A 21,217-nucleotide genomic window follows, 5' to 3' on the forward strand; every position below is an offset into this window, starting at 1 on the left:
TTAGTCTTCTTTAATTTTTGCTGTGATGATTTATCTAGATATGGATCTAATACACAATTGAGATCACCTCCAATAATTAGATTAGATTGAGGAGCAGGTGCTGGTATTCGCGATAATATTTTACTATAGAAGCCAGGGCTATCAAAATTAGGTCCATAAATATTTAATAAGGTTATAGGACTAGAATATAGTTCACCTGTGACAATAAGAAACCTTCCTTGATTATCTGCAATAGTATCTCTATGTTTAAAGGGGATGTTTTTCCTAAAAAGAATAGCAACGCCCCTTGCTTTAGTAGAAAAGGACGAATGAAATGTCTGGCCAACCCAGCTACATCTAAGCTTAGTGTGTGCTACATCTTTAAGATGCGTTTCTTATAAAAACATAATGTCAGCAGATATCCTTTTAAGGTAAGAAAATATCTTACCTGTTTTTACGGGATTATTTAGGCCTTTAACATTTAAAGAAGTAAATGTTATCCCAAATTTGCCGATATCTGTTTTTTGGATACCACTATCTATCATAGAATTATTTTTTTTTTTACATTGAAAGATATAAGTCATTAAGCAAAGCATTACAATAATTTCTGAAAGATCCTCCCACCCAGAACTCACTCCAAAAAATACACCCAAAAGAAAAAAAAAACATAAGTGAATCAATCTAGTCGCAGAAAAAAAACGACGCGAATCCCTAATTACTATATGGAGCATAGCTAAGTATATATATATATATATATATATATATATATATATATATATACACATAGCTACAGATGGCCCTGTGTCAGCAAAGAACCAGATCAACATAGGCCAGAGCTCCTGCCAATTATAGGAATATAACCAATATAGCATACTGTTAACTTTCCATTATTTAACAATTAACAAGAATATGTGCTTTCACTGTCCCATTCGTTTTTTTCCCCTTTTATTCCACTGAGTGAGAAGAATATCACCCAAACATGAACTTAAGAAGCTGAGAGTAAAAAAAAAAAAAAAAAAAAAAAAAATTAATAAATAAATAAATAAAGGAGAGCAAGAAGAATACTCATCCGTTCAGGGATCTCAGCATTACAGAGTTAATCAAACCATAAATATATATATACTGGGCGCCTGCGCTCATCATCCCCGTGTACTTAAACAGGATAACAGAATCCAACCATGACATCAAAAACATAAAGACTGATACAAAATGTTATTTAAGCGGTTTGTAATTATGTCTCATGGGCTTGTTGCGGACCTATTGTACGCATATTTAAAAAGTTGTTGTTAAATCCCCTAATTTAGTTCATACAAATGCACTACTGTAATAGGACCGTAAACTCACCACTTATTCGGGGGGGACAAATTTGGACTAACAGGGGAAATGTCCAAATCATCTTGTGTCCTCTAATAATCATATTGTGGTGTTACGAATTACATAGTCCATGGCTTCCTTAGCGTCAGCAAATCTCTTTTCTTCTTTGCCGGGTAGTGTCACTCTCAGCCGAGCTGGGTATATGAATCCATATTTTGCACCTGTAATCCCACGAAGTGTACGTCTCACATCTGCGAAGGATGCCCGCTTCTTAGAGACCGAGGGAGGGTATTCAGGGAAAATATGCAGCCGCATAACTTGATGTGTAATGGGGTCAGCCTGCCGTGTGCATCGGAGAATTTCTTGGCACTCATGGTGATAATGACACTTAATTATTGTTGCACTCGGCGGCTTGTCCAGTTCTCTGGGCTGCTGAGCTGATCTGTGTACACGGTCCAAAAGTGGCGTTTCCCCCAGGTTAAGTACGTTTTTCAACAGTTCACCAGCAAAGTTTTTGATATTTGGGCCCTCTTTGCCCTCCAGTATGCCAATAACCCGCACATTATTTCTGCGCGAGGGTCCTTCCAAGGTTTCACACTTGTCCTCAAGGGTTTTCACCAGGGAAGAGAGTCGTGTGACTTCTTTCTGTAGATTAGTCGTCAAATCCGACATATGTGTCGCACTCTTCTCCAGTTCAGACAAAGTAGCACCATGAGTTTCTGTGGTAGTTTGGAGCAGGTGAATGGCGGTCTCGGTGATAACCTGCTGTGAGGTAAATTCCGCCCTCAAAGTGGTTGTTACCTCTGCAATCTGAGCATCTACGGTTGCACATATTTCTTGCTTAATTGAGTTAATATCCACCTTCAAAGATGCGATGGCATCGAGAATCACCTTGTTGTTTTCGGTTATTGAGCATGGCGGCATGGCGTCTTGTTCTTGTTCCTTCAATCCAGCTCTCCTCCCAGCTGATGGTCCGGCTCAGCCAGCTGATGTTCCAGATCCAGCATCTCAACAGCCATCATCTAGGGGAAAGACCTCCTCTAACCCTCTCTCCCGAAAGACGCCACGAGGAGACACTCTGAAAGTCCTCCATGTCTGAATCCTGCAGGGACATCCCACCACAACAAGTCTGCTGCCGCTGCCTCGCCACACCTCCTTTCCACCTCCTGCCCCTCCTTGAATGATTTGGATTGCTTCAGACCAATATCACTGCAGGAACCTAAGAAAAGTGTGTCACTTATGAATCCCTCCTCAAGTCCCCTTGCTATAATCCCAACAAAACTGTTTAAAGACACAATAGCACAATAGCACAGTCCTCTGGAGTTGTACCTGATCTTTTCAAAACTGCCTGTGTTGAACCGCTGCTGAAGGGCCCTGGTTAAGATCCCACAGACTTGGAAAACCTCTATCCCCAAACTCAGCTTTGTATCTAAAATCCTAGAAAAGGTAGTGCTGAATCAACTATTACTTACACTTAACAACAACAATGTATTGAAAAATTTCAGTCTGGTTTTCACAAGCTGCATAGCACAGAAACTGCCCTCCTTAGAGTCACAAATGACTTATTGATGGCTGCAGACTCCAGTTCATCTTCTGTGTTAATGTTGCTTGACCTCAGTGCAGCTTTCGACACTGCTGAGCATTCCATTCTCATAGACAGACTGAAACAGTGGGCAGGTATTACAGGAAGCGCTCCGGACTGGTTTTCTCCATATATAATCAACAGGAAACTTTTTGTCACTGTTCGGGAATATTCCTCAAGAACTGATCAGTTAAAACATGGTATACCACAAGGATCCGTTTTGGGACCTGTTCTGTTCACCCTTTACATACTGCCCCTGGGCCAGATAATATATCATCACAACATCTCACATGACACACAGCTCTATCTGTCTTTTAAACCCCCTGATACCAGTGAATTAGCATCTCTTCATAATTGCCTATGTGATATAAAAAACTGGATGTCCCAAAACTTCTCAAAGTTCAACTCTGAAAAGACAGAAGTTTTCATCATTAGCCCTGTACATGTCTCAAAACAGTTCAGCCTCTCATCAGCCCCATCACTCCGAACGTAAAATCAGGTGTAAAAAAAAAACCTAGGTGTTATTCGGAACAGTAATTTGACCCTGGAGCAACATGTAAAGAACATAGTCCGGTCATGTCCAACTGAGTATCAGATCAGCTGACTCTGTTCACGTCTTTAAATCTCATCTGAAAACTTACTTTTAAAGATTGGCCTTTCCTGACACTTGATAGACTTATTGTGTGTATGGGAATGTATGTATTTGCAGTCATGTGTATACCTATGCATGCTTACAGGTATATATGAGCTTAAGTGTATATATTGGTGAAGGCATATGTATATGCTTATGTTTTATTAGTATCACTTTTGTTTTGTATATTCCTCTTCTTGGAAAGCACTTTGTGCTTTCAGCTCGAAAAGTGCTCTACAGATAAAGTTATTATTATTACTATAGTCACGGATAAACCTATGGTAAAAGTTGGCAAATCCCAGAAACCTTTTAAGTTGCATATGTGATGTAGGAGTGGGCCATTCAGCCACTGCCTGAACCTTGGCAGGGTCAGCTTTTATCTGCCCCTTCTCCACAACGAAGCCCAGGAAACTGACTGAGGAAACATGAAACTCACATTTCTCTGCTTTAACATAGAGCCTGTTCTCTAACAGTCTTTGTAGCACTAATCTCACATGTTAAACGTGTTCCTGGAGTGAGCAGGAGAAGATCAAAATGTCACTTAAATAGACAAACACAAACCAGTTGAGCATGTCATGTAGGACATCATTAATTAGGGCCTGAAAAACAACGGGAGCGTTAGTTAAACTAAAAGACATCACAAGATACTGAAAATGACCTAAACAGGTGTTAAAGGCGGTCTTTCATTTATCCCCCTAATTAATCCTGACCAAGTGGTAGACGTTGCGGAGGTCCAACACAGTGAAGATGGTGGCTTGGTGGAGGGGACTGAAAGTAAATGAGTGGAAGGGAATACTTGTTCTTTATTGTGTGTAACATTCAAGCCCCTGTAGTCTATACAGGAGCGAAGTGTCTTGTCCTTTTTCTCCAAAGAAGAATCCCGCCCCTACCAGTGAGGAGAAGGGACAGATGAGACCAGCTACCAGAGTGTCTGTGATATATTTTTCCATGGACTCCTTTTCGTGTTTGGAGAGGTTGTACAGTTTGCTGGAGGGTAAAGGAGCACCATGGAGTAACTCAATACTATGATCGTATGGTCTATGGGGTGGTAGGGATTGGGCTCGGTCCTTATTAAATGCTTCCTGGAGGTCATGATACTCAGTGGGAACAGAGGTGAGATCAACAGGCTTGGGCAGAATAGAGGAGAAGGTTACTGGGGTAGGAATGATGGAGTGCAAACAGTGGGAGTGGCAAAACAAGCTCCAATTAGTAATGAATGAGGTGGACCAGTCTGTGAGGATTGTGGAGCTTTACCCGGGGGAAGACCTAAAACTGAGGGTGAAGTGGGTGAAGGAATAATATAGAGGAAAATAGTCTCATGATGATTACCAGAAACTAGTAGTGAAACTGCGATAGTATGGTGTGTGATCAGAGCGACTAGTTCACCATCGTGCGGAAACACTTCCTTGGGGAGGAACCTATGGGCAGGTTGGGCTGTGAAACAAACTCAGAGTAAATAAAGTTGTTGTCAGCACCAGAATCAACCAGAACTTGGAGAGGAAAAGAGACTTGTGACCAGGAGACAGTACATTTGAACATTTGAACCTGCTCTCAGCAGCCAGAATGCGAAAATCTATGTATTATGACAAAACGGAACCTGAACCTTGAGGTAAGGAGAGAACCCAGCTACTGGCCTCCTTGCCCTGAAGGAGATGGTCAAACACTTTGAGCATTTCTGAAGTGAACAACTGGTAGGTATGACAAATGGGAGAGTTTCTGTTAGAAATGGCTACAGGCCAGGCTGATGCTTTCTCAGATAAACTCATGATAAAGGCTATTTTAGATCTATCTGAGGAATATGTTAATGGCTCCTGGTCAAACACAAGAAAACATTGATGCAGAAATTCTCTACATGACCCTGATGTACCTGAATACATGACCAGAGTGGGAATGAAGGGTTCACAGGAATGACTGGGCTGGATGGCAGGAAGAGCCAGAAGAGGAGCCGGAGGAGCCGGAACACAGAGGGAATTTTGAGCATTTCTGAAGTGAACAACTGGTAGGTATGACAAATGGGAGAGTTTCTGTTAGAAATGGCTACAGGCCAGGCTGATGCTTTCTCAGATAAACTCATGATAAAGGCTATTTTAGATCTATCTGAGGAATAAGTTAATGGCTCCTGGTCAAACACAAGAAAACACTGATGCAGAAACTCTCTACATGACCCTGATGTACCTGAATATGTGACTGGAGTGGTAATGAAGGGTTCACAGGAATGACTGGGCTGGATGGCAGGAGGAGCTGGAGCCAGAAGAGGAACTGGAGGAGCTGGCAGAGTAGTGGAGTGAAGATCGGGAAGATCACGAAACAGAAACAGACAGGGAACGGGGAAGGGAGAACAACACACAAAATTCATCCAAAAACCAAAGCCAAAACAGAGTCATCACACATAGAAATATAAAACATGTAAAACTGACATCACTTAAATGTGTTTTTTCAGAGCTGTCTTGTTTCCTCCTCCATCATTGACATTCATTTCATATAACACTGGTAATTTGGCTTTTCTTTTATACACTTACCTCCTGTAGTTGTTCTTATATTGTTTATTTTGGTAAAATATCATATGTGGAGGTAAATATATTGAATACACTGAGATAAAACAGAAATATTATCTCAAAAAGCACAGGCTGATCTCATGGAACTTTTCATCTATTTTCAGTACTCTTATTGTATTGTATGACATTTTTCAGAGCATGAGTTATTACAGAAAATGTTTGGTTCATGTTCAAGATGTAATTCTTTGGCCCTAAAAGTTAAAAAAAAAAAAAAAAGTAGTATTAAAAAGATAAAAGTACACAAACTTTCAGTGTCTGCTTGAGCATTCATTCTTAAAAAGGAAAACATTACCACAAATAATATTACCAGAGTTTTTCCTTATCCGCTATGAGGGTCCAAAGGACAGAGGATGTCGTATGCTGTAAAGCCCTGTGAGGCAAATTGTGATTTGTAATATTGAGCTTTATCAATAAAATTGAATTGAACTGAACTGAATTGGGGCGGTACAGTGGTGTAGTGGTTAGCACTGTCGTCTCACAGCAAGAGGGTTCCTGGTCCGATCCCGATCTCCGGGTACTCCGGCTTCCTCCCACAGTCCAAAGACATGCAGGTTGGGGAGAGGTTAATTGGTGACTCTAAATTGGCCGCAGCTAGGTGTGAATGTGAGTGTAAATGGTTGTCTGTCTGTGTGTCAGCCCTGCAATAGTCTAGCAACCTGTCCAGGGTCTACCCTGCCTCTCGCCCAATGTCAGCTGGGATAGGCTCCAGAGCTCAGTGCTGCCATGCAGTATAGCTTGATGAGGCTACTATGCAAGGTGCCACTTGCTACTCAGTTTAGACATTCACATGCACTCACACGATTTGGGGTTTGGTATCTTGCCCAAGAATACATCAAGACGCGGACTAGAGGAGCAGGGGATCAAAAGACTGATTTTCCGACCTGCTCTACAATTTACAATTTCTTTTTGAAACATGACTCCACATATGTTGTGCTTACCCTACGAGAGCTCTGTCCTCTTCCTAAGCTCTCCTCAGTAGAATGAAAGACATAGCCTATGTACAGCCGCATAATGGGCTTCACCATGTCCTTTGGCGATTTCCACCCCTAGTATTGCGCAGACAGAACCAACTCAGAGGACCAATGATAGATTATTATTATGATACTTAGGTCATGATACAATATTATTGTGATACGTTGATTGAGTGTGAGGTGAGCCCTCATGTTCATAGTATTCCCGAAGTATTTTACTCTCATATGACAGTGCTTGCAAATCGCATGTGTCATATCCAAGTCCTCCTTTCCTTCTGCATTAAAAAATCCAAAATAAGTCCAGACGTTTGATTTAAAAGCCAATGGCACATTTCTGATTTCTTTCTCAGGTGCCTCCATCTTTGTTTTGATGAACTTCCTGCCAAATGCCGCTGACTGAGACCTCTGCTGACCTCACCAGGAAAAAAACATCAGCAATATCTAGTAGACCAAATAAGCAATCGATTTTATTATTCTACTACCAAAAGCTGCATTGAAATGTATATTTGAAAAAATTAGTAATGTATATGATAAAAGACTGATACTTGGCATCCATGCATTGATACAATATCGCCACACAAGATGTCACAACACTATGCTGTATCAATTTTTTCCGCCACCCCTACATAATACATGTGAGTTTTCTCTGAGTCATTAAGTATTGAATGTGTTTTGCAACCTGCATCACATGGTCAGCTCTGGGCACGTTACACACACATAGGAATAACTGAGAAGAGCCAATACATGTGCTGCTCGCTGTCATTTGCTTAGGTGGTCCTCTAACTTATTTGTATGAGGTTCTGGGGCTTCCACTGTGCATAATGATCATCCCTGCCTGATCTTCTAACATAATTTTACTGTGTAAATGTGTGTGTATGTGCACTTCCTGGGATGCTCCCTCACAGCAGCAGGTGTTGTTAGGTGAGTGTCCATTCAGACAGGGGTCAGAGCTGGAGAGGAAGTATTTAAATCCTTCACTATAAAAGTACAAATACCACACTGTAAAAATACAAAAGTCCTGCACTGAAATTGATACTTAAATAAAAGTTTTTAAGTCTAATCGGAAAAATGTACTACAAGTATTGTAGCACAAGTACTGTGCTGAGAAAAATGTCTCTGTGACTGTTTTAGTCAAGTATTAGCCTATTTAAGACCTCAAAAGATCATTATGACTCATACATTAATGTAAAAGCAGGATTTACTTTTGAAATTGGTTGAGGTGGAGCTCATTTTTAACTATTAACTAATTATTATTTTCATTATGGATGAATCTGCTGATTATTTTCTCTATTAGTTGATTGATTATTTGGTTTGTAATAATACTGACAATAGTGAGAGACTGTGTCACATTTAACCAGAGCCCAAAGTGACTACTATTTGTTTTGTCCAAACTTAAACATTATTAAAAATACATTGGAATTATTAAAATAATAAAAACCAGGTAAAAATCCTCACATTTGTGAAGCTGGAACCATGAAATGTTTTGTATGAAAAACATAAATTAGATGATTATCCAAATAGTTGCCAATTAAATTTCTGTCAGTTCATTTACTGACTAATAATTCCAGCTGTACTTGAACATTTTCATGTGTTTTATGTGTAAAATTTTAGTTTGTAAAGTAACAAGTAACTAAAACTGTCAGATAAATGTAGTGGAGTAGAGGTAGACGGTGGCATGAGAAGAAAATATTTCTACTTACAGACTTACTTTGTAATAGTGGCAAATATCGTATTGTCCAAAGAATCGATATAATATCGTATCATGATGAAACTGGTGATTTACACCCCAGAAACTTAGAAACTAAACCATAGATTGGCACAGAATAACCTTATTTGGGAATCCATTAAAGTCTTCAGCTTTTAAGTCATAAGCTCTGACATTTCCTTCAACATGTATGACTTGACTTGTGACTTGCTTGACCTGAGCAATTACTTGACTTCTATTGCTCGAATTATAGCAGGGACTGCTTGATTCTCACCACAGTAATTGCTTGAGACTTGAAGGTTAAGACTTGAGATTTGGTTGTGACTTGCACAAGTGTGACTTATTCCCACCTCTGCCAAGCTGTGCCAAAATGTATTGCAGAGAGATCCTTAAAAAGAAGCAGAACAGATATGTGTACAAGATATCCCCTGAAAAAGCATGCCAGTCCACAAACTCATGGTTCCCCCCTCACCATATGGTGAGGCACAATGGTAAGGACAGGACTGGGATCATCACAACACATTACCTGAATAGGTTGCTTTTCCATGGGCCTCTACCACCATTGCTTGGTGTCCTCCTGAGATTGTGGGAGCATGTGGTAGCAGTAAGTGGACACATCAAAGATATGTTCCACCAGATTCCGCTATCGCTAGCCAGAAAGGCAGTCCTGAAATTTATTTCAGGACTGCCTTTCTGGCTAGCGATAGCAGAAAGACAGGACTGCCTTTCTGGCTAGCGATAGGCAGAAAGGCAGTCCTGAAATTTATTTTGAAGGACATGAATCAACACTCAGCACCCAACATCTATGTGTGGCAGATGCTGCCCTTCAGGACAACCTGCAGTACCTGCTGAGCGAGCAACACTATGCTCAGGACAATGGGAGATACAGTCCAGTTGTAGTGGAGACAGTAGAATAGTTGTTTTATGTTAATAACTGTCTCCACAGCACCAGCACTGAGCAGGAATCTAAAACCATTTTAGACAGAGTGCTAACACCGGCTTTCTGGAGGCTTCAAGATCCACCAATGGGCAACTAATGTTCCAGCTGTTAATAAACACCTCCCCTCTGAAGCACGTCCCAAAAGCAGCAAACTATAGACCCTTTTACTGTTAGTAAACAGTATGATGGTTTTTTGGAGGCAAAACAATTTCCTTGTTTGCAAAACAATTCTCCAAAGAAATTAGCTAGTGCCTGCTAGCAAGTTCTGTTCGTTTGTTTTAGACAATAGTGGAAGATGATGCGAGTGGTCCATTCAGAAAGAGAGAGCACTGTTGAAATGTGCCGTCCAGTTATCCAGAGCACCGAGTGCATTCTGCCATTCTCAAAATGGCAGAGCACACTCAGGGAACTCTGTCCAGGGAAGCGGAGCGGCAGTGTGCCGACCGGAATGAAAGTTTGATTAACTGAACCATTTGTTAATTCATATTGAAATATAGCACCTCATTTTCTTCGACCAGCAGGGCTCTCATTTTAGTGTAGAGCATCAGACTGAATTTATGAATGCACCATGTCAGGTCACTCACTCTCCGGGACTTACTTGAATAAGTAAACACTGACCAATGGGATCAGATTGGCCAACTGGTTTCCTCCAGTTTGTTTTGCTATCAAAGCTACCACTAGCTAATGTGCTAAAATATTAGTGTTACAGAGAAATCCAATAGGCTATTCTTCTTAATACCTCCCCCATTTCTGGTTAGGTGGACATGATAACCCCTAATACAGATAGTGTTACTCATCCCTACAACAGTAAATACTTTTTCCCTAACCTGATGTGTGCACTATGCATGTCAGCATTTTTAAAGATCGCCCCCGTCCAGTCCTTTTGTCTTATCACATTTAACCATAACTGTCTTCGTTTTCATTGATGGGCAGAAGTGGATGGTATGTGAGACATTTTTTTTGAGCCATGACTCCTTCTATTCTGGCTTCCAATAACACAACAAAATGACATTTTAAGACTCCTATGTAGCCTACAGCCCTGTGGTGGCAAGCCATATTCTGCCTCCAGATTATAAAATTATGTCAGCCCTAAAAGGGTCTATTGCCTTCCAAGAGTAGAGCTGACATATAAAGGCCACCAGGCTTGAGGTGGAACTGCACCAGTGACACCATGGGATACAAACACAGGCCCCTGGAGACCTCCAAGCCCACAGGTACATTTACATTTACACCTGAGGTACATTTACAAGGTTCTTGCATCTCATGACTCAGTCAGGGTTCATAGGATCTTTCGCCTCTCAAGCCAAGTCCTCATTAAGAATCTGTGGAAGAAAGATCCACAGATGGTTGAAATCAACACATGCAACCACCAACCTTGTGGGATTGAAGGTTAGGCTGGGAGCAAGAACTTCCAACCCTATAGCACCTATACCTTCTCAAAACCTCAAAACAAATGGAAACTGTCCTTCCTCACATCATCAGCAAGCACTGGAGCTGCCCAACAGTCATCTGTGGCCTCATGAGTGGCCTGGCTAATTGTGGCTAATTCCACCACAGAAAAGATATGACAGTTTGGTGTGTTAAACTCCATCTTGCATCAACAGTTTTCCCTTTTAAGCTTGTAATATTTCTGCACCACCTATTTCTTTTTCATCTTCTGGCTACTTTCTTTTTACCTTTTTACATAAATTACATTTTACACAAAAACTTAAAACAGGTGGAAACTCTTCATGATGAAAATGACTGATCAGATTTCAACAAAAATGAGAATGTCTGTGGCTGTGGAAGCCAGAATGGACCATGCCACCACTGAGGCAACACATTCTCACCCCGACCTCATCACGTATTGAGGTTTGGTCATGGACATTCCACGTCAATAGCCCCTTATCCACCACAGGAACAATTATCACTTACCCAGAATTTTGAAAAACCTCTGCGCATTTCCACTGAAATTACCCAGGCAAAAAACTTTCCCTCAACCCCAAATTTACACTGGAAAAAGTACCTAGAAGGGGGGTAGGACTTTTCAGATTACCCGGAATTCTTGAGGGGCAGGGCTGTTTGCTGAACAACACTGATCAGTGGAACACACACATGCAGCGTTCCACACTTCCTGGTACGGGCAGCCGCTGAAAACATTATTTCATTTCTACAAGCTCCACTTCGTTTGTGTTTTGATTAAGGATGGGTACCGAAACCCAGTACTAAATTAGCCCCAGAGCTAAATTATCAAAGACCGTAGTATTGATAAGCACTAACGGTATCGATTCTTTTGTGCCGGCGCTGAACTCCTCCACATACACACACACACACACACACACACACACACACACACACACACACACACACCAACGCGACACAGTAACTGGTGAACAGCTGAGCAGCTGCAGTGGAAACAAAGTGAAGATAACTCGAAAATGACCGCAGCTAGAGTCATTACCGTTGTAGTGATCAACATATTAAGCCTCACCAAGGGGCACCAAATATGTTGGGATTTAAATTCGGGCGGGGGAGGTGTTTGTCTGGCCGTGTGGTCTGGACAAAGACAAAGGGAAAGAAGCGGGAACTTTGAGATGCCAGTTTGGGTGTAGTTCTGTTGAAAACCTATTTGTTAATGAGTCTATGTGAATGTGATTTGTGTTGCAAATAGTCTGTTTTAGTGCAGAGATTGTTTAATTGTGTGCAAGAATCTGTTTGTAAACAGTATTAGCAAACTAACATCACTTAGCTTTGGCGAAGCCAACTCATCAATGACCTGACTGCAAACAATCACAGCAATAACTCAATGACAGTATTAAATCACATACAACAAGTTAAACAGTCTTGCTTAGCCTGTAAAGCTGTGATGAAGCTATGCCCAGTTGTTACTTTACCGATCCTTGAGTGGATGGGAAAGAGGTGGTGTACTGCTTTGTTAGCCAGCAGAAAAAGGCTGGGAAGAGCTGTTCCAGCTGCAGTCTTTGCTGTGTCCTTGTTCCAAAGGTTCTGATCCGAGGAAGCCAGTTGCTCGGGGTCCTTGCAGAGTTGGGTGCTAACTCACTTAGTTCCTTGTTGCTGGAAAGCTGGTTGTAAACCTTGTGCTTGCAAGTCTAACTCTGGTTCAGGTTTGCCTCAGCCTTGAGCGTGGTAAAGTAAAGGTATAGTTCCACTGATTGTCACACACCTGAGTGTGTGAAATCTGTTCTCAGCATTTGACCCATCCCCTGAGGGAGCGGTGAGCAGCAGCGGTGCCGCGCTCGGGAATCATGTGGTGCTCTGACCCCCTAATTCCAACCCCTGATGCTGAGTGCCAAGCAGGGAGGCAATGGGTCCCATTTTTATAGTCTTTAGTATGACCCAGCAGGAGATTGAACCCACAACTTCCCAGTCTCAGCGCGGACACTTTACCACTAGGCCACTGAGCTGCCTGACTTGCCCGACTGTGGGCAAGTCGTGGTCCAGGAAAAAGAGAGTCTGTGAGCAATTGCCCCACCTTTGATGGTTCAGGGCAAGGAGCAAGGGCCTGAGCATCTGGGCTGTTCCAGGCCCAACAGGAAAAAGGTGTGGGATGCTCCGCAGTTCCCGAGTAAGAGAGCAGAACTGTCTGAAGGAAGCAAACCTTCTACAGATGCCTGTGACATCAGAGAGTCACATGTCACTGTAAAAGTCCTGTCCAATCAAGTTGTGAGACTTGTGTCTCACTGAGGTGTGAGGTGAGACATCCTGGAGATGGGTGTCAAATAGCTGTCTTTGTTTGGAGAACAAAGAGCATGCAGGGAAGGAAGCCTTTAAATGTCCAGTTTAGATTTTACCAAATGACAAATCATCTGTGGTCCTGTGAATCCCAACACCGTAAGTGACATTAAACCCTAGCAGGTAAGGAGCCAATACTTTATCAATATGTGTGTTCAGCAAGCATGAACATGTAAACATGTAGACAGCAATATTCAATATGTTCTGTCCACAGTCTCTCATCCACCAACACTAACGTTATGTCTTACACAAGGACAGCACGCTAGTTCAGCTGAAAGTGGATTGTTATTAATAAGCTGAAATGACAGCTGTCTGTATGTAGACTAACTTAGTTTGACACTTATCTTAAAATGCTTTTAAACTTAGCTGGCTGAGACAAACGGCCCCAACTCTTTACCAGCACGTAACCAGCCAAGCTGGCTGAGACAAATACAGGGCACATGCTGAATCATCTACGTCATCATGCTAATTTGAATGAGGTGCAGTGGAAACGTAAACCTTACCATGTCTAAGTAGGGCTGATGAAATGAGTGTAACGGTTGTGTAATGTGTAATGGCTGTATTTCGAGACATGATAAATGCACTAGAAATATTTAGCTAAATAAATAAATATATTCCATGCAGTTGCGCCATCCTCTCCCCCTCCTGCGCTCACAGAGTGGACAATGAGACGTTAGAGGCAGTGCGGATTAAATACGTATTTAGAAAGAATTTCAATTCAGGATTTGAGTTGGATTTTACAATGTTTTTATGAAACAATTTTTGATTGATTGATTTATTTCTGGAAGACAATAAGACAGTAATCCTAAGGATGACATGCTAAAGTAAAATACTTATTTCCAACATGGTCCTTGGTGTTTACACACAAGAAACAAATAAACAAGAAGCAGACAAACTCAGACTAAAAATACATACAGTAAATAAGAAACAGCTGTAAAAACTATCCAGTTCATCAATAAATATCCACCTTGTTCCATAAAATCTGCTTGACCTGTCTTTTAAAAATCCCTCGTGATGAGAGGCGTTTTGTAGCAGTTGGCAAACTATTCCTTGCCATGATACTAGTATAAAAGAGTTTTTAACTGCATTATTAGCTCTAGGAACTATGCAAGAGCGGATGCTGGCCCTAGTGTTATGACTATGCTGCATGTGGACCATGTATACATGAGAGCATAAATAATTATCACTCACTCCAAGCGCAGAATAAAGCCGCTGGATTTAATTTCAATGATAACGTGGATCTAAGGTGGATATAGCGTGACACTAAATTTGTGTGAGACATCAATAAAAATCTGACTCCACTTTTCCACCTCGCCGTCTGCGTCGCCACTTCCCAGTGTCTTCCAAAATGTGCGCACGCATGACTCGGAGTTTGCTTACAGGTGCGCACATTCTCCCGCCAAGTTTATTTTTATAAATCACAACCTTTGCGTGGTAAGTGGCGTATGCCACTTTCAAGCCCCATGTTGTGCGTAAGCAAGCTTTATAAATGAGGCCCCCGGTCTTGTCATACAAAGTTTGATGGAGTGTCAACTGAACAATATGGAGATATTTCCATCTTGAAAGCCGGACTACAAATGTGGATAGACAGGGAGAAACACACGCAAGCCTAAGACGTGGTAAGATACGATATTCCTCACTATATGAAGTGACTGATAACAAGATCTGTATAATGGATTGTAAAGAAATTCGTCAGGTTTTTATTTTGTAGATAATTAATCTGTATTTATAGCGTGATGGGATGACAGCACAATGATGCGTGTTGTATCACTGGAAAGCTCTGCTTTCATGTGATATGCGTGGCATTTCTGTGCGATGCTGCATTCGCGAGTAATCCATCCAAGAGTAATGTGTGTGCACAGCTGTATCAAAGCTCTGTTATACATAATTTTAGTGTAAATTTATCATTCTTTTTCACTGTGAAAACATTGGACTACCGACAAGTGCTTGGCCTTGTCGGAAAGCTACAATTCCACTGTTTCACATGATATGACGCACGGTAGAGGAGAAAATCAATAGAGAAGAACAGGTGTGAATTTGGATGCACTATGCGTCGTTCGGGCCCATATAGGGTTAAGCTGGAATGGATCAGCCATTTGGGAGTCTTCCCAAACCTCCTGATGGCCAGCTTGCCCCTGATGAAAAGTTAGAAATACTGCGGATTTCACTGACAACTTTCAGGTGGCTAAAGTATATTTGTAGTTTTCCAAGGTTATAAGAGGATTCGGAAAGCATAAATAAAGTTAAGATACAGCTTCTACTTTATGACTAAAAGATATTTTGTAACTTTGCCAATTCAATACTAACATATTCTTTCAAAGGCATAACATTATAGCACTGTTAAGCTGTGGTTTAGAATCCAGCAAGGACATTATGAAAGTCTTCTGCACAAAAATGTAACCATCACTGTAATGATGTGGGTTTATTGACTGAAATACAAATGTTTTGAATGCATAAATTGATTTAGCAATGTACACACACACACACACACACACACACACATATACATACATATATATATATATATATATATATATATATATATATATATATATATGACTTAAGACCATTATCATGATGCAACAGGTGTAGCAGCCTCTCACAAAATCAAATCAAAGTTATCTTAATCCAGCAATGTATCCCCATTGCAGGATGAATAGTTATCAATTAACACAGCAATCATAGAATAAATCAGAGATTAAGGCATCAATTCAGAGATCTGGAAGACGTCTAAAAAGCCATTAGAGACCGTCAATGCATGTGACAAATTTCATGCTGTTCCAGCCAATAGTTGTTGTGATATTTCACTCAGAACCAAAACTGTCAACCTCATGGTCCTCTGAGAAAAACTTGGAGATGACCAAGGTCATTAAGGGAGTAGTAGTAATACTAATAGATGTTGAGATCTGAAGTGAACCTATCAAGCAACTATCTACAGCCATGCTACCAGCTTAGTAGCTCAAAAGTCTTTCTTAAAAAGCTGTATAAGTGAAGCATTCTTGATACAACTGCTTGTCTTTTTTTAAAAAAAAAAATTCAACTTATCAGCAGAAAGGGCCTCTCAGAGGTCAAAGGGACAGGAAATTGAACAGTTTCACACTTTGCTCATCTTTATCATCTCAAATTTTGTTGTTGAAGGTGGCAGAGGAGCTGGTGACGTTGGCATATGAGAATGGGATCAATCTGTTCGACACAGCTGAAGTGTATCATGCTGGAAAGTAAGTATGGCTAAATAAATAAATTGTTATTCCAAAAAGCCATCAAAATGTGACTTGAAACATGTTTGTTTGTGCTTAGCCACATAAATGGGTCTGTCTTTGTGTTCCCAGGCTATAAGCAAATTAGTATAACTACCATTCCAGGTAGTGCACATGAAGCTGTTTACTACAGCTTTAAATACTAGAAGAAAAATAATTTGTCCACTTCAGCATTCTAGTTACAATGACAAACAATAGTTAACTATACACAAATGTGTGTGTGTGTGCGCATCGGGACCGAACTCCGCTTTGCGCAATACAGAGAGCAGAGGAGGATTGTAAGGGTGTGACCATGTAGAGACAGAAATGACATGCCGTCATGTAAACAATGTAAGTCATCACCTAATAAGGTGAAATGTTTCACCGTATAACACTATAAATAGTATATTGTTATGTTATTATATGAAACGTCCGTCACTCAAAATAATATAACTTTAATTTATGAAGGGATCAGATGAAGCCCTTTCGTCTCCTCTTATATGCTTTACTCTCAAGTGTGTGAATTGACCTGGATATGAAGCGTCCATAGCACCAAATAATATAACAGTAGTTTCTAAAGAGCTATGACAAAAAAACAGCAGAGCACCACTGCTGCTTGTTGCATATAGGGGAAACACTGTTGCTCAATGGATTGGAATACACAGTATTCTTCCAAATTAGCCTAGTGTTAGTGTATTAATATTCAGAATTTCGCTTCAACAAGCTCTCTCTTTCTTGACCATGTTTGCATCCCTGAGAATAATGCCCAACAACATTGCTCAAAAAGTTGCTGTGTATCATCAGTCTAACAGTTGTGTTGGTGAGTCAAAATGAATGAGGGCTGCTCAATATTAGACAAAACTGACAATGCGACTACGATTTTGTATACTGCGATATATACTGCAATATACAGTGTATTGCAATAACTTGAATAGCTCTATTCGGAAAGAAGTCATCATTGGAAAAGGCTGTATTTGCATGAAATATACATTTTACAGTCAGTCTGTCATGGAAGTTGAGAACTTCACAATCTTAAGTATTAACCAGCAAAATAAGTATAGTATATTGCCTTTGACTAACATTATATTGATATGATGAACTTATACTACGAGTCTCACAATGTGACTGTTGCACAAAAACACATTGCGATGGTGATGCTCTAATGATATTGTGCAGCCCTAAATTTAATTGAATTCTATGGTTCATCATAGAAGAATAACCAGTTTTTGGATTGGATTTATGACCCCTGGACCATTTTTGCACTGCATAGGAGTGACCCCCATCAAGTTGTTGGAAGTAACTAAGTAACTTCTACTTTAAGTACATTTTAAACGAACTACTTTTTACTTTTACTTGAGTAGATTTTTAGATGGGTAGCTTTACTTGTATGGAGCTACATTTGTTTCTTTATTATTCAATCAAACAGAGTAGGTTTTGCAATCAAAAAAAGATTTGAGATCAAAAGTATCAATATTGCAATCAAAAAATGTTTTATTGCAAGTAAAAAATGACTGATTAAAAAAATGCAAATCCAAAAGTTTTGTTTGCAACTGAGGACGGATCCCTCTTCCAGGATGGACAGACGTGCAATAGATGTCGTACAGAACAGATCAACATAATAAATTAACAGTAATCCTTATGACACAATGAGACAGAAAGAGAGAGAGAGAGAGAGAGAGACAGAGACAGACAGAGAGAGATGCAGGACAGACGGTAATGACAGTAGCTTCCAACAACATTAATGAAAGTAATAATATTATAATTAATAATACTATATTAATATCTGGCAGTATACATGTGTGACAATAGTCATATGTGTATAATAACAGTAGAAGTATGACTAATGACTAATGATGGCAGCAGCAGCAGGAGGCATCTGGCAGGACCACGACAGCAGCACAACCCCACTCGCACACTATCCAGGCACCGCTGCAATACGAGTTAACCTGAGAGACAGTGGAGCACAAAGGCTCCGGAAAGCCTTTGTGCTTTGTGCTTCACTCTGACAGACACTATGTGTACTCAGAGTTAATTTGATATGAGTTGAGTTTTCCTAACTTAGACCAGCTAAGCTTGATGAACTTTGTAGTTATTTTTTTCACTTTTTGCACATGTACAAAGAAGGACATGATCAATATATCTTTATTAACAGGCTATGTACATTACAGACAGCTTAAAGAACTGTGCATGCACCCAAATGACTCATTCTACTTCACACTCTCACAATAGCCCTAAACTGCAAGGAGGTATCTCCCAGTGTAGGTATGTAGCACATACTGTCCCTTCATTATACTATATAGTGATATTCATTTGCCTAAGATATTCTGTTTATCTTATCATCAGCTGTCATTCTGCAGGGCTAATGACAGTTGGAGAGACATAATGAAGCACCAGAACATGCTTTACACTGTACCTTTTTAAGTGCACGTTCTGGAGTGAAGGAACCAATAAATATGAAGCCAAATGACTTATGCTATGTAACAGAAAATGACAATATTATGATGCTATTTTTGCTTATTTAATGTTGGTTTGTTTACAGTTTACATTGCTAATTTGCTAAGTATATGTGTAAAGAACTGGGGCCATATTCACAAAGCTTCCCAGTACAAGGAGTTGCTCCTACTGATGTCATTCTAGGAAAGTTATTACAATTGTGACATTTTCTTAGAATTTCCCCTTAAAGTTAAGACTAGGTCCTTATAAAGATAATAGTTATTCACCAAGCATCTCAGACCTTAAAAGAGCTCCTAAGGTGGAAGAGTAGGGAGGAGAACTTTTCAGAGGCGTATGAGTTTCTTAAGCAGAGAGAAAATGGCAGAAAGACGAAGAGGTCTGAGAAATATTCTTCAAACAATGGATGACAGTGAGTAAATGAAATGCTACAGATTAGATTGTGCTCTGATATGTATGGTTGACGTCATCAGGGATACACACACATTTCCCACCCAACTCAGTAGTACTGTAACGCCAGAAATAAAATGATCACAATATTAAGACATTTGGAAAACTAAAAATGCAACAGTACAGCAGTGATGACTTGGGTCTGTGTACCTTCCATCAGCAGATTGATCCCACTAATAGTGACAACACTTTCACAGTCAGCTGTTCAGTTAATTTCCACTGGGTGTCCACACCTTGTAGGCGCAATAAAGGGCATGTCTGTGACAACCAGTCATATCTGTTAAACGAATGCATCATACCTAGCAACGGGGTCAACCACACCTCACTAAGGTCAAAGTTTCTGTCCATTCCTTGCTCAGAGTTGCTCCGAGAACTTTCCTAAGTCACACCTAAGCTAGGACTTCTTTCTAAAAAACTACATGAAAGTTCTTTGCCTTTTAAGTTGAAGCTGTAAATATGTTAATATAAATAAGTATGTAACTTGTATGCTGCTGCTTGACTCTTGTTGTCATCCTAAAGCCAGAACCACTTTCACAGTTTTATATTACAGTGAGAATTTTGAGGTTTAAAAGGTGTTTAAAAACAGTGATGGTGAAAAGACATTTAGAATAGATTCAAAAGTGAATTTATTCTCACTGACTGTTTGAAGACGTTCATTTAACAGTTACATTTAGACCATATTTCACCAGGATTTGCAATATTGACTTTCAACTGAGAAAGTTGGTGTGATTTCTTAGTTAGGCTCCAAAATGATGACAGACAATTATTTGCACACTGTGGAGGATAAAAAAGTCACTATTGCAAATCCTGGTGAAATGTGGTCTAAATATGAACGTCTTCAAATAGTCGGTGAAAAAACTTTCGCTTTTAAACCGACTCTGAACGTCTTTTCACCCAGACCATAGTCACACAGTTTTTTAAACATCTTTTCAATGGAAAAAAATGTTGGCTAAGATCAGTATTGTCTCTCTTGTGACCTACAACTGAACAAATTCTCAAAATAATTAAACAAATTTGTAATTTTGAGATGTTGATGTTATAACTGCATTTTAGCCGGTTGAAAAGAGGGTGAAAAGAGGTCTTACACATTCAGACAAAATATCACCCTGTTTTCAACTAGAATTCAACGCTGACCCTGACACCCTGGTTGGTGTTCTGGTTCGATTATGTATATTTACTAGAGTGACATCAAAATAATCTCTCTCTCTCTCTCTCTCTCTCTCTCTCTCTCTCTCTCCCTCTCTCGCGCTCTTGCTCCCCCTCCCTCTCTCTCTCTGTCCTAATCTCCTTTTCCAGGGCGGAAGTTGTCTTGGGAAGTATCATAAAGAAGAAAGGTTGGAGGTAGAGTTTTAGATTCTTTGTGCATACTTGATAATCTTAAAACTGGTAGTATCATGTTAGAAGGTTTAAAACTCATAAGTATGTCCACACAACCATGGTCTTACAAAAAATCTCTATCCACACTTGAACACAAAAAGGACTCCAAATGCTCACCAGAAAAGTTGAGTCAAGCCAAGAAACTGCATAAAAAGTCAGATATTTAGCCCTATAAACACCTGCAAACTTTCTGCAAATAAACAGCTGTTTATAGCCTGTGAAGTATGTGTTCACCTGTGTTATAAATTATTGGAAATAAAGTTGTAGCACTTTGCAGCTAACTCAAAGAAGAGA

General features: G+C 40.1%; 1 protein-coding gene across 1 annotated transcript in view; it reads left to right on the forward strand.

Moving 5' to 3' along the window:
* LOC117258763 (voltage-gated potassium channel subunit beta-2-like) overlaps window positions 1-21,217 on the forward strand; it is a 221,063-nt gene that overhangs the window by 163,680 nt on the left and 36,166 nt on the right. Inside the window, exons 5-6 of the mRNA XM_078170444.1 lie at window positions 16,548-16,627; window positions 20,843-20,887. Of these exons, the coding sequence (XP_078026570.1) occupies window positions 16,548-16,627; window positions 20,843-20,887 (125 nt within the window). The remainder of the gene's footprint in view (window positions 1-16,547; window positions 16,628-20,842; window positions 20,888-21,217) is intronic.

This window comes from Epinephelus lanceolatus, chromosome 8 (assembly GCF_041903045.1).
Source record: "Epinephelus lanceolatus isolate andai-2023 chromosome 8, ASM4190304v1, whole genome shotgun sequence".
In the NCBI taxonomy this organism is placed as follows: domain Eukaryota; kingdom Metazoa; phylum Chordata; class Actinopteri; order Perciformes; family Serranidae; genus Epinephelus; species Epinephelus lanceolatus.